Source organism: Oncorhynchus clarkii, chromosome 6, assembly GCF_045791955.1.
Source record: "Oncorhynchus clarkii lewisi isolate Uvic-CL-2024 chromosome 6, UVic_Ocla_1.0, whole genome shotgun sequence".
Classification (NCBI taxonomy): Eukaryota; Metazoa; Chordata; class Actinopteri; order Salmoniformes; family Salmonidae; genus Oncorhynchus; species Oncorhynchus clarkii.
The window spans coordinates 90100395-90112803 of record NC_092152.1 but is presented as its reverse complement, the minus strand read 5'-3'; the positions used below and the strand labels follow the sequence as shown (position 1 = coordinate 90112803).

The following is a 12409-nucleotide window of genomic DNA, read 5'->3' as shown; positions in this document are numbered from 1 at the left end:
GCGGGAACCATACCAGGCCAACATAAATCATTAATCATCTAGATAACCCACCCTGGTCACTGTCACGCCCCAACCAACATAGAGAATAAACAGCTGCTTCTGAATGCGGGAACCATACCAGGCCAACATAAATCATTAATCATCTAGATAACCCACCCTGGTCACTGTCACGCCCCAACCAACATAGAGAATAAACAGCTGCCTCTGAATGCGGGAACCATACCAGGCCAACATAAATCATTAATCACCTAGATAACCCACCCTGGTCACTGTCACGCCCCAACCAACATAGAGAATAAACAGCTGCTTCTGAATGCGGGAACCATACCAGGCCAACATAAATCATTAATCATCTAGATAACCCACCCTAGTCACTGTCACGCCCCAACCAACATAGAGAATAAACAGGGCGTGACACATAATCTAATAGGAAAACATATTTTATACATGCAACACTGATGTAAAATACAGTAAGAACACAAACGGATTCCTTCTGCTGTCTAGTATTTCCCGACATATACAACCACTACACCGTAAACAGATTTATAAAAAGCTAGCTAACATACAGAAGTATCATTAAAAAAAAGACTTCATGTCTATGACCTTTCACTGAGAAAAGACTATAACTTCATAGACAACTGGATTTAAATGGTGGTTGGTTGTTGACTTCAGGAAGTGGAATGGAGGAATGGTGGTGTTTTGATTGGTTGTTGACTTCAGGAAGTGGAATGGAGGAATGGTGGTGTTTTGATTGGTTGTTGACTTCAGGAAGTGGAATGGAGGAATGGTGGTGTTTTGATTGGTTGTTGACTTCAGGAAGTGGAATGGAGGAATGGTGACATTTTGGTTGGTTGTTGACTTCAGGAAGTGGAATGGAGGAATGGTGGTGTTTTGGTTGGTTGTTGACTTCAGGAAGTGGAATGGAGGAATGGTGGCATTTTGATTGGTTGTTGTCTTCAGGAAGTGTTACTCCTCTTCCTGGTCTGTAGTCTTGTCTTCCTGGTCTCTTCCTCGTTGTCGCTGTCACAGCTCCTCTGAAAACACAACCAGTATTGTCTATTTCTAGGAGGTACAACTCTGTTTCTCTGTAATGACTCCGGTAATAGATAGTCAACAGAATAGCTGTTAGGTAGGCCGCCATCTCTGTACTCCAGAGTGGACCGCAGTTAAACACAATGACAAGGTTCAGTATGTTGCTTAGTTACTGTGGATTATAGATATGATTGGGTATATCCGTGTGAATGACTTTCGTGTATCTTGCTGAGATGACAACGCAACAATATTTGTGTTTTACGTAACCGAGGGCAACAGCACAACAACACATCACTTCTTGACCCATCAAGTTTACACACACGTCCCATGTACTGGCTGAGTGATCAGTGGCATCAGCAGCATTACATGGGTTAATTAGACATAGATTGTGCAATATTAATTCATGACTGTGCAATACAATGGCCATGTTCTGTTATAATCTCCACCCGGCACAGCCAGAAGACAACTGGACACCCCTCATAGCCTGGTTCCTCTCTAGGTTTCTAATCTCCACCCTGCACAGACAGAAGAGGACTGGCCACCCCACATAGCCTGGTTCCTCTCTAGGTTTCTAATCTCCACCCTGCACAGCCAGAAGAGGACTGGCTACCCCTCATAGACTGGTTCCTCTCTAGGTTTCTAATCTCCACCCGGCACAGCCAGAAGAGGACTGGCCACCCCTCATAGCCTGGTTCCTCTGGTCTACCCAGTACAGCCAGAAGAGGACTGGCCACCCCTCAGAGCCTGGTTCCTCTCTAGGTTTCTTCCGAGGTTCTGGCCTTTCTAGGGAGTATTTCCTAGCCACCGTGCTTCTACATCTGCATTGCTTGCTGTTTGGGGTTTTAGGCTGGGTTTCTGTACAGCACTTTGAGATATCAGCTGATCTAAGAAGGGCTTTATAAATACATTTGATTGATTGATTGATGATTCATTAGACATAGACTGTGTAATATTAATGGGTTAGTTAGACTGTGTAATATGAATGGGTAAATTAGACAGACTGTGTGTGTGTGTGTGTGTGTGTGTGTGTGTGTGTGTGTGTGTGTGTGTGTGTGTGTGTGTGTGGGTGTGTGTGTGTGTGTGGTCATCACCTGGTCCTGTTGTTGTTGTTGTTGTTCCTGCCCTCTTCTCATCATCCTGGTCAGGTGGTTACACAGAGACACAATCCTGATAGACATCTAGACAACACAGAGACACAATCCTGATAGACATCTAGACAACACAGAGACACAATCCTGATAGACATCTAGTCCACACAGAGACACAATCCTGATAGACATCTAGAAAACACAGAGACACAATCCTGATAGACATCTAGACAACACAGAGACACAATCCTGATAGACATCTAGACAACACAGAGACACAATCCTGATAGACATCTAGACAACACAGAGACACAATCCTGATGGACATCTAGACAACACAGAGACACAATCCTGATAGACATCTAGTCCCCACAGAGACACAATCCTGATGGACATCAAGTCCCCACAGAGACACAATCCCGATTGACATCTAGTCCCCACAGAGACACAATCCTGATCGACATCTAGTCCCCGCAGAGACACAATCCTGATAAAGATGTTCTGACACACTACAGCATATGTATTGGCCTATTGGCATCACAAACAATTACACACATGGACAGATACAAACACGCACGCACGCAAACACACACACACACACGCACACGCAATGTCGCACACACACACACACACACACACACACACACACACACACACACACACACACTTATCAATGACCTAATGGCATGTTGGTGATATTGTATGATGTTTTGCACTGCAGGACGTACCTTCCATCTGCGTCGTGCGTACTGTCTCCTGAAGTTCTCCAGATTAATGACAGACAGTCTGCGCACCAGGGCCTGGCATGGGTTTAACGGCTAAACCACAGCAGAAAACAGCAGGACATAGATACGATGAAAAGCCTTTGGGCTGTCATGACATAGATAGGATGAAAAGCCTTTGGGCTGTCATGACATAGATAGGATGAAAAGCCTTTGGGCTACCATCACATAGATAGGATGAAAAGCCTTTGGGCTGTCATGACATAGATAGGATGAAAAGCCTTTGGGCTGTCATGACATAGATAGGATGAAAAGCCTTTGGGCTGTCATGACATAGATAGGATGAAAAGCCTTTGGGCTGTCATGACATAGATAGGATGAAAAGCCTTTGGGCTGTCATGACATAGATAGGATGAAAAGCCTTTGGGCTGTCATGACAAAGATAGGATGAAAAGCCTTTGGGCTGTCATGACATAGATAGGATGAAAAGCCTTTGGGCTGTCATGACATAGATAGGATGAAAAGCCTTTGGGCTGTCATGACATAGATAGGATGAAAAGCCTTTGGGCTGTCATGACATAGATAGGATGAAAAGCCTTTGGGCTGTCATGACATAGATAGGATGAAAAGCCTTTGGGCTGTCATGACATAGATAGGATGAAAAGCCTTTGGGCTGTCATGACATAGATAGGATGAAAAGCCTTTGGGCTGTCATGACATAGATACGATGAAAAGCCTTTGGGCTGTCATGACATAGATACGATGAAAAGCCTTTGGGCTGTCATGACATAGATAGGATGAAAAGCCTTTGGGCTGTCATGACATAGATAGGATGAAAAGCCTTTGGGCTGTCATGACATAGATAGGATGAAAAGCCTTTGGGCTGTCATGACATAGATAGGATGAAAAGCCTTTGGGCTGTCATGACATAGATAGGATGAAAAGCCTTTGGGCTGTCATGACATAGATAGGATGAAAAGCCTTTGGGCTGTCATGACATAGATAGGATGAAAAGCCTTTGGGCTGTCATGACATAGATAGGATGAAAAGCCTTTGGACTGTCATGACATAGATAGGATGAAAAGCCTTTGGGCTGTCATGACATAGATAGGATGAAAAGCCTTTGGGCTGTCATGACATAGATAGGATGAAAAGCCTTTGGACTGTCATGACATAGATAGGATGAAAAGCCTTTGGGCTGTCATGACATAGATAGGATGAAAAGCCTTTGGGCTGTCATGACATAGATAGGATGAAAAGCCTTTGGGCTGTCATGACATAGATAGGATGAAAAGCCTTTGGGCTGTCATGACATAGATAGGATGAAAAGCCTTTGGACTGTCATGACATAGATAGGATGAAAAGCCTTTGGGCTGTCATGACATAGATAGGATGAAAAGCCTTTGGGCTGTCATGACATAGATAGGATGAAAAGCCTTTGGGCTGTCATGACAAAGATAGGATGAAAAGCCTTTGGGCTGTCATGACAAAGATAGGATGAAAAGCCTTTGGGCTGTCATGACATAGATAGGATGAAAAGCCTTTGGGCTGTCATGACATAGATAGGATGAAAAGCCTTTGGGCTGTCATGACATAGATAGGATGAAAAGCCTTTGGGCTGTCATGACATAGATAGGATGAAAAGCCTTTGGGCTGTCATGACATAGATAGGATGAAAAGCCTTTGGGCTGTCATGACATAGATAGGATGAAAAGCCTTTGGGCTGTCATGACAAAGACAACAAACATAGGAGCTAAAACAGTCTTATAAAGAGATCAGGACCAGACTAGGACTAAAAGGACCAGACTAGGACTAAAAGGACCAGACTAGGACTAAAAGGACCCAGACTAGGACTAAAAGGACCAGACTAGGACTAAAAGGACCAGACTAGGACTAAAAGGACCAGACTAGGACTAAAAGGACCAGACTAGGACTAAAAGGACCAGACTAGGACTAAAAGGACCAGACTAGGACTAAAAGGACCCAGACTAGGACTAAAAGGACCAGACTAGGACTAAAAGGACCCAGACTAGGACTAAAAGGACCAGACTAGGACTAAAAGGACCAGACTAGGACTAAAAGGACCAGACTAGGACTAAAATGACCCAGACTAGGACTAAAAGGACCAGACTAGGACTAAAAGGACCAGACTAGGACTAAAAGGACCAGACTAGGACTAAAAGGACCAGACTAGGACTAAAAGGACCCAGACTAGGACTAAAAGGACCAGACTAGGACTAAAAGGACCCAGACTAGGACTAAAAGGACCAGACTAGGACTAAAATGACCCAGACTAGGACTAAAAGGACCAGACTAGGACTAAAAGGACCAGACTAGGACTAAAAGGACCAGACTAGGACTAAAAGGACCAGTGTATTGTAGTTTTTGGCTGATACAGTCCACACACACACACACACACACACACACACACACACACACACACACACACACACACACACACCACACACACCATTTCAATCGATAAGATCTTTATCAGGTTCAGTGGGTTTAGATCAGGTAGGTACAAGCATCTAAAATACACATACAACTATAACACTCTCAACTAGCTTCAATCTAATCTAAGAAGGTCTAATGTCAATAATGACAACAACAATAACACTCTCAACTAGCTTCAATCTAATCTAAGAAGGTCTAATGTCAATAATGACAACAACAATAACACTCTCAACTATCTTCAATCTAATCTAAGAAGGTCTAATGTCAATAATGACAACAACAATAACACTCTCAACTAGCTTCAATCTAATCTAAGAAGGTCTAGATCTACTCATTATCAATCCTCTATCCACATGATCAACAGTTGGCTTTTGAACTATGAAAAACAAACAAGCTCTTTAAAAGTTGCAGACTTTAAATATAAAACCTCAAAACCTGTCAAGCCTCTTACATCATTCTTTGTAAAACACAAAAAGTAAAGCGTTGTAAATACGTTGACGTTTTATTTTTTTAGCTAATCACAACAATACTACTAACGTATCACAAGGAGAACAAACTAAAGATATAATATTCCACAGAGATGACTACGTGTCCTCTACTTCCTGTTTCTGATACTGACTCTGGGCTACTGAAACTGCTGTTATCTCTACTGTCCAGACTCAGTCAGGTCCAGGTTGGTACTCTACTCTACTGTCCAGACTCAGTCAGGTCCAGGTTGGTACTCTACTCTACTGTCCAGACTCAGTCAGGTCCAGGTTGGTACTCTACTGTATCTGCTGTTATCTCTACTGTCCAGACTCAGTCAGGTCCAGGTTGGTACTCTACTCTACTGTCCAGACTCAGTCAGGTCCAGGTTGGTACTATACTCTACTGTCCAGACTCAGTCAGGTCCAGGTTGGTACTCTACTCTACTGTCCAGACTCAGTCAGGTCCAGGTTGGTACTCTACTGTATCTGCTGTTATCTCTACTGTCCAGACTCAGTCAGGTCCAGGTTGGTACTCTACTCTTCTGTCCAGACTCAGTCAGGTCCAGGTTGGGACTCTACTCTACTGTCCAGTCAGGTCCTGGTTGGTACTCTACTCTACTGTCCAGACTCAGTCAGGTCCAGGTTGATACTCTACTCTACTGTCCAGACTCAGTCAGGTCCAGGTTGGTACTCTACTCTACTGTTCAGACTCAGTCAGGTCCAGGTTGGTACTCTACTGTCCAGACTCAGTCAGTTCCAGGTTGATACTCTACTCTACTGTCCAGACTCAGTCAGGTCCAGGTTGGTACTCTACTCTACTGTCCAGACTCAGTCAGGTCCAGGTTGGTACTCTACTCTACTGTCCAGACTCAGTCAGGTCCAGGTTGATACTCTACTCTACTGTCCAGACTCAGTCAGGTCCAGGTTGATACTCTACTCTACTGTCCAGACTCAGTCAGGTCCAGGTTGATACTCTACTCTACTGTCCAGACTCAGTCAGGTCCAGGTTGATACTCTACTCTACTGTCCAGACTCAGTCAGGTCCAGGTTGGTACTCTACTCTACTGTCCAGACTCAGTCAGGTCCAGGTTGATACTCTACTCTACTGTCCAGACTCAGTCAGGTCCAGGTTGGTACTCTACTCTACTGTCCAGACTCAGTCAGGTCCAGGTTGATACTCTACTCTACTGTCCAGACTCAGTCAGGTCCAGGTTGATACTCTACTCTACTGTCCAGACTCAGTCAGGTCCAGGTTGGTACTCTACTCTACTGTCCAGACTCAGTCAGGTCCAGGTTGGTACTCTACTCTACTGTCCAGACTCAGTCAGGTCCAGGTTGGTACTCTACTCTACTGTCCAGACTCAGTCAGGTCCAGGTTGATACTCTACTCTACTGTCCAGACTCAGTCAGGTCCAGGTTGATACTCTACTCTACTGTCCAGACTCAGTCAGGTCCAGGTTGATACTCTACTCTACTGTCCAGACTCAGTCAGGTCCAGGTTGATACTCTACTCTACTGTCCAGACTCAGTCAGGTCCAGGTTGGTACTCTACTCTACTGTCCAGACTCAGTCAGGTCCAGGTTGATACTCTACTCTACTGTCCAGACTCAGTCAGGTCCAGGTTGGTACTCTACTCTACTGTCCAGACTCAGTCAGGTCCAGGTTGATACTCTACTCTACTGTCCAGACTCAGTCAGGTCCAGGTTGATACTCTACTCTACTGTCCAGACTCAGTCAGGTCCAGGTTGGTACTCTACTCTACTGTCCAGACTCAGTCAGGTCCAGGTTGGTACTCTACTCTACTGTCCAGACTCAGTCAGGTCCAGGTTGGTACTCTACTCTACTGTCCAGACTCAGTCAGGTCCAGGTTGATACTCTACTCTACTGTCCAGACTCAGTCAGGTCCAGGTTGGTACTCTACTCTACTGTCCAGACTCAGTCAGGTCCAGGTTGATACTCTACTCTACTGTCCAGACTCAGTCAGGTCCAGGTTGATACTCTACTCTACTGTCCAGACTCAGTCAGGTCCAGGTTGGTACTCTACTCTACTGTCCAGACTCAGTCAGGTCCAGGTTGGTACTCTACTCTACTGTCCAGACTCAGTCAGGTCCAGGTTGGTACTCTACTCTACTGTCCAGACTCAGTCAGGTCCAGGTTGATACTCTACTCTACTGTCCAGACTCAGTCAGGTCCAGGTTGATACTCTACTCTACTGTCCAGACTCAGTCAGGTCCAGGTTGATACTCTACTCTACTGTCCAGACTATACTATACTATACTATACTATACTATGCTATACTATACCATGCTATACTATACTATGCTATACCATACTATGCTATACTATATTATGCATTACTATACCGTGCTATACTATGCTATGCTATACTATGCTATACTATACTGTACTATCCTATCCAGACTGAGTCAGGTCCAGGTGGATACTCTACTGTACTACTATACTATACTATGCTCTACTACTAAACTATACTGTACTATAACATACTGTACTATACTATCCTATCCAGACACAGTCAGGTCCATGTGGATACTCTACTGTACTACTATACTATACTCTACTACTATACTATACTGTGCTATACCATACTGTACTATACTATACTGTACTATACTATCCTAACCAGACTGAGTCAGGTCCATGTGGATACTCTACTGTACTACTACACTATACTACTATGCTATACTGTACTATACCATACTGTACTATACTATACTTTACTATAATATACTGTCCAGACTCAGTCAGGTCCAGGTTGATACTCTACTGTACTATACTGTACTATACTATACCATACTATCTCTTCAGTCCAGACTCAGTTAGGTCCAGGTTGATACTCTACTGTGCTACTATACTATACTATATTATACTATACTCTACTCTACTATACTATACTATCTCATCAGTCCAGACTCAGTCAGGTCCAGGTTGATACTCTACTGTACTATACTATACTATCTCTTCAGTCCAGACTCAGTGAGGTTCAGGCTGATCCCAGACAGCAGATCTCCTCCACAGCTTCTGTTCAGCATTTCCTTCAGTGCTTCATTCACATCATTATTAAACACAGTGGAGAAGTTACAGCTGAGGTAGCCCCCTCCTCCTCCGACCCCGTCCGCGACCCCGCCCGTGACCCCTAACGACCCCACCACGTCCTGCACCCACTTCAGCTCGTCGCTCAGCTCCTGTCTCAGGGCGTCAAAGTGTCTCTTCCTCTCCTGGTAGCGGGCGCTAACGTCACTGACGCTGACGTCCACCACCTTCATCTCATCCTGCAGGCTCCTCTTCATCGCCTCCACTTTACGGAACTCGTAGCGGATCTGAGATAGCTGGTGACGGACCCCCTCGCTCTCCTCCTTGTACCAGGACTCCTTGTGGTTGTAGACGGAGACCAAGGCGTCGATGTCCTCCTGCAGGGAGTCGTGGGCCGAGGCTAGCCCAGTGAAGGAGCCCTCCATCCGGCTGATGTCCTCCACTACCTGGACGAAGCGTTCGAAGTTGACGTAGGTGTTGTTGGGGGGCATGGAGGAGTGGGACTTAATGGTGTACTCCTTGAGACGTTTGGTCTTCAGCTGACGGCGCTCGCGCTTCTTAGGGGTCTTGGTCTGGTCCGGGGTCTTGGTCTGGTCCAGGGTCTTGGTCTGGTCCGGGGTCTTGGTGATGGGAGTCTCCTCCTTGTACTCATTAGACTTCAGACACGAGAGATGAGGACGATAGACGGAGGGTTACTGAGCTGGAAGTCACTAACTGGCACTGCATGCCATGCATTGATGATGTTCTGAACAGCAATGGAATATAAGCCAGAGGTGACATGCCTCCATCACCAAACCACCGACAACACTCCAGGTCACATGGTTGGTTATACATTACCCAACAGGCAACACTCCAGGTCACATGGTTAGTTATATATTACCCAACAGACAACACTCCAGGTCACATGGTTAGTTATACATTACCCAACAGACAACACTCCAGGTCACATGGTTAGTTATTCATCTTCTTTCGATGCTTTCCATCACCAAACGTCAAGCTCTTTTGTCAACTGGTTACACATTTAAGTTAAGAGTCACAAACATGGCAGGACAAACATGATCAGGAAAAACTCATCTGATGGAATCACACGTCTGATTCAAACTAACAGACTAGAGCTCCCTCTATCTGACTAGCCAGGCCATTATATATTCTACATTGTCTGAGTGGGAGGTGCTGTCCAGGTCATTATATATTCTACATCGTCTGAGTGGGAGGTGCTGTCCAGGTCATTATATATTCTACATTGTCTGAGTGGGAGGTGCTGTCCAGGTCATTATATATTCTACATCGTCTGAGTGGGAGGTGCTGTCCAGGTCATTATATATTCTACATCGTCTGAGTGGGAGGTGCTGTCCAGGTCATTATATATTCTACATTGTCTGAGTGGGAGGTGCTGTCCAGGTCATTATATATTCTACATTGTCTGAGTGGGAGGTGCAGTCCAGGTCATTATATATTCTACATCGTCTAAGTGGGAGGTGCAGTCCAAGCCATTATATATTCTACATTGTCTGAGTGGGAGGTGCTGTCCAGGTCATTATATATTCTACATTGTCTGAGTGGGAGGTGCTGTCCAGGTCATTATATATTCTACATTGTCTGAGTGGGAGGTGCAGTCCAGGTCATTATATATTCTACATTGTCTGAGTGGGAGGTGCAGTCCAGGTCATTATATATTCTACATTGTCTGAGTGGGAGGTCCTGTCCAGGTCATTATATATTCTACATCGTCTGAGTGGGAGGTGCTGTCCAGGTCATTATATATTCTACATCGTCTGAGTGGGAGGTGCTGTCCAGGTCATTATATATTCTACATTGTCTGAGTGGGAGGTGCTGTCCAGGTCATTATATATTCTACATTGTCTGAGTGGGAGGTGCTGTCCAGGTCATTATATATTCTACATTGTCTGAGTGGGAGGTGCTGTCCATAACAGCTTAACATACATTACATGGTCAGAAACAAAGTATGTAAAAACGGTACGAACAACAAACCAATCCGTGTGTCTGCCTGAACAGTACATAATAATAGTATAATAATATAACAGTATAATAATTAGGAGGCGCGGTTATGCAAATCATAAAATAGAGGAAGTTATGTCACAAAAGAAAACGACGATGCGTGTCTTTAACATCAAGCTGTCAATCACGATAGTACGCTGTTTTCATATGGCAATGGTATACCTTGATCCAGGGATGGTTGAGGGCATCTTGAATAGTTAACCTCTTCCTGGAAGACAAACATGTTTACACTGGATTTGATAGTGTATTCACACCTCATGACCTTCTCCACATTTTGTTATGTTTACAGCCTTAATCTAAAATGAATTTAAAAAAAAAAAAGAAATCACTCATCAATCTACACACAATACCCCATAATGAAAAAAAAAAACTGTTTTTTTTTTAAGACATTTTTGTAAAGTTATAAAAAAATAAAAGGCTGAAATAACTCATTTACATCAGTATTCAGACCCTTTTACTCAGTACTTTGTTGAAGCACCTTTGGCAGCGATTACAACCTCAAGTTTTTTTTGGGTATGATGCTACAATTTTACACCTGTATTTGGAGAGTTTCTCCCAATCTTCTCTGTAAATCCTCTCAAGCTCTGTCAGGTTAGTTGGGGAGCGTCGCTGCACAGCTATTTTCAGGTCTCTCCAGGGATGTTCAATTGAGTTCAAGTCCGGGCTCTTGGTTGGGCCAGTGAAGGACATTCAGAGACTTGTCCCTAAGCCACTTCTGCGTTGTCTTGGGTGTGTGCTTAGGGTCGTTGTCCTGTTGCAAGGTGAACCTTCGCCCCAGTCTGAGGTCCTGAGCGCTCTGGAGCAGGTTTTCATCAAGGATCTCTCCGTACTTTGCTCCATTCATCTTTCCCTCGATCCTGACTAGTCCCCAAGTCCCTGCCGTTGAAAATCATCCCCACAGCATGATGCTGCCACCACCATGCTTCACTGTAGGGATGGTGCCAGGTTGCCTCCAGACGTGATGCTTAACATTCAGAGTTCAATCTTCGTTTCATCAGACCAGAGAATCTTGTTTCTTATGGGCTTTAGGTGCCTTTTGGCAAACTCCAAGCAGACTGTCATGTGCCTTTTACTGAGGAGTGGCTTCCGTCTGGCCACTCTACCATAAAGGCCTGATTGGTGGAGTACTGCAGAAATAGTTGTCCTTCTGGAAGGTTCTCTCATCTCCACAGAGGAACTCTGGAACTCTGTCAGAGTGACCATCAGGTTCTTGGTCACCTCCCTGACCAAGGCCCTTCTCCACCGATTGCTCAGTTTGGCCAGGCGGCCAGCTCTAGGAAGATTCTTGGTGGTTCCAAACTTCTTCCATTTAAGAATGATGGAGGCCATCTGTGTTCTTGGGACCTTCAATGCTGCAGAAGATTGTTGTACCCTTCCCCAGATCTGTGTCTCGACACAATCCTGTCTCTGAGCTCTACAAACAATTCCTTCAACCTCATGGCTTGGTTTTTGCTCTGACATGCACTGTCAACTGTGGGACCTTATATATACATGTGTGTGCCTTTCCAAATCATGTCCAATCAATTGAATTTACCACAGATGGACTCCAATCAAGTTGTAGAAACATCTCAAG

The 12409-nt window shown here is 44.7% G+C and overlaps 1 protein-coding gene and 1 pseudogene across 1 annotated transcript; both read right to left on the bottom strand.

Annotated features, from left to right (window-relative positions):
• Positions 1 to 847: 847 nt before the first annotated feature.
• On the bottom strand, positions 848 to 3592 carry LOC139412487 (death-associated protein kinase 2-like). The gene is made up of 4 exons (XM_071159276.1): positions 3569 to 3592; positions 2849 to 2938; positions 2124 to 2210; positions 848 to 1034 (listed from the first exon to the last, which is right to left on the bottom strand). Exons 1-4 carry the CDS (start codon positions 3590 to 3592, stop codon positions 957 to 959), a joined length of 279 nt encoding a protein of 92 aa, XP_071015377.1. The 3' UTR covers positions 848 to 956.
• Positions 3593 to 8716: 5124 nt separating this feature from the next.
• Positions 8717 to 12409, bottom strand: part of LOC139411796 (death-associated protein kinase 3-like) — a 33703-nt pseudogene continuing 30010 nt past the window's right edge.

Coding starts and splice junctions, on each gene's coding strand:
- LOC139412487 (XM_071159276.1), bottom strand. CDS start 3,592: ATGACAGCCCAAAGGCTTTTCATC. Junction 2,939..3,568: donor CAGCCCAAAGGCTTTTCATC/GTATCTATGTCA, acceptor GCTGTGGTTTAG/CCGTTAAACCCATGCCAGGC. Junction 1,035..2,123: donor AACAACAACAACAGGACCAG/GTGATGACCACA, acceptor TTGTGTTTTCAG/AGGAGCTGTGACAGCGACAA.